General features: G+C 64.6%; 1 protein-coding gene across 1 annotated transcript; it reads left to right on the forward strand.

Annotated features, from left to right (window-relative positions):
* Positions 1-302: 302 nt before the first annotated feature.
* EMIHUDRAFT_251197 (hypothetical protein) lies at positions 303-924 on the forward strand (the record flags this gene model as incomplete). Its single annotated transcript, XM_005792659.1, has 1 exon — positions 303-924. A coding segment is annotated over one exon (622 nt), but the record flags the coding sequence as incomplete, so codon positions are not given.
* Between the last annotated feature and the right edge of the window lie 30 nt (positions 925-954).

The following is a 954-nucleotide window of genomic DNA, read 5'->3' on the forward strand; positions in this document are numbered from 1 at the left end:
GACGCAGCGAGGCATCGACAGGCACGCCGCCAGAGCCAGCGCGCGAGGCAGCGTGCACTGCTTGCCAAACGGCGGCGGATCGAGGCATCCGTACCGCGGGTCCGAGGGCAGGCCGGCCCAACCGATGGAGTCGGGGCCGGAGCGGATGCGGACGTGATGGTTGGGCATTCTCGCTCGCTCGTTACGAGAACGGAGTGCTGATGAGTTGTTAGAGAGGCGTCGGTTCTGGTCTGCTGTGGGACGCAGCACGTTAAAAATTTAAAAAATTCCCTTTTGAAAAATTTTTTTTGTCACTCTGGGCGATGAGGGTGATCTGGCTCGCTCTCTGCGGCGGCGCGGCCGCCTTCCAGGCTGGCCCGGCGCTGCGGCAGGTGCCGCGCCGCCACGCCGCTCCGGCCGCTCTCGCCGTCGACGGGCTGCACGACGCGCTGCAGCAGGGCATGCACGGCGCGTCGCTGCTGCTAGCCGACCGGCCGCAGACGGCCGAGGCGATCCGCGCGGCAGAGGGCACGCTGGGGTGGTGGGGGACGTACATCAAGACCGTGGAGGACGGTCTGATCACGCTGCACGACCTGCTCAGCGCGAACGGCGTGCCCAACGCGTACGGCCTCTCGATCTTCCTCTTTGTGCTCGGCGTCAAGCTTGTGACGCTTCCGCTCAACTGGAAGCAGATCGACTCGTCGGCGCAGATGAAGGCGATCAAGCCGCAGCAGGACCTGCTCAACAAATGGTATGCCGACAACACGCAGTTCAAGAACAACGAGATCGGAACCCTCTTCGAGAAGGTTGACGTCAACCCGCTCGCCGGCTGCCTGCCGTCGCTCGCGCAGATCCCGGTCTTCCTCGGCGTGTACTACTCGGTGACGGCGATCGCAAAGGCAAAGATCTTCGACGAGGGCTTCCTCTGGATCCCCAACCTCTCCGGTCCCATCTCGGACCGCACCGAGGGGCCCA

This window comes from Emiliania huxleyi (genome assembly GCF_000372725.1).
Source record: "Emiliania huxleyi CCMP1516 unplaced genomic scaffold EMIHUscaffold_1053, whole genome shotgun sequence".
Lineage (NCBI taxonomy): Eukaryota > Haptophyta > Isochrysidales > Noelaerhabdaceae > Emiliania > Emiliania huxleyi.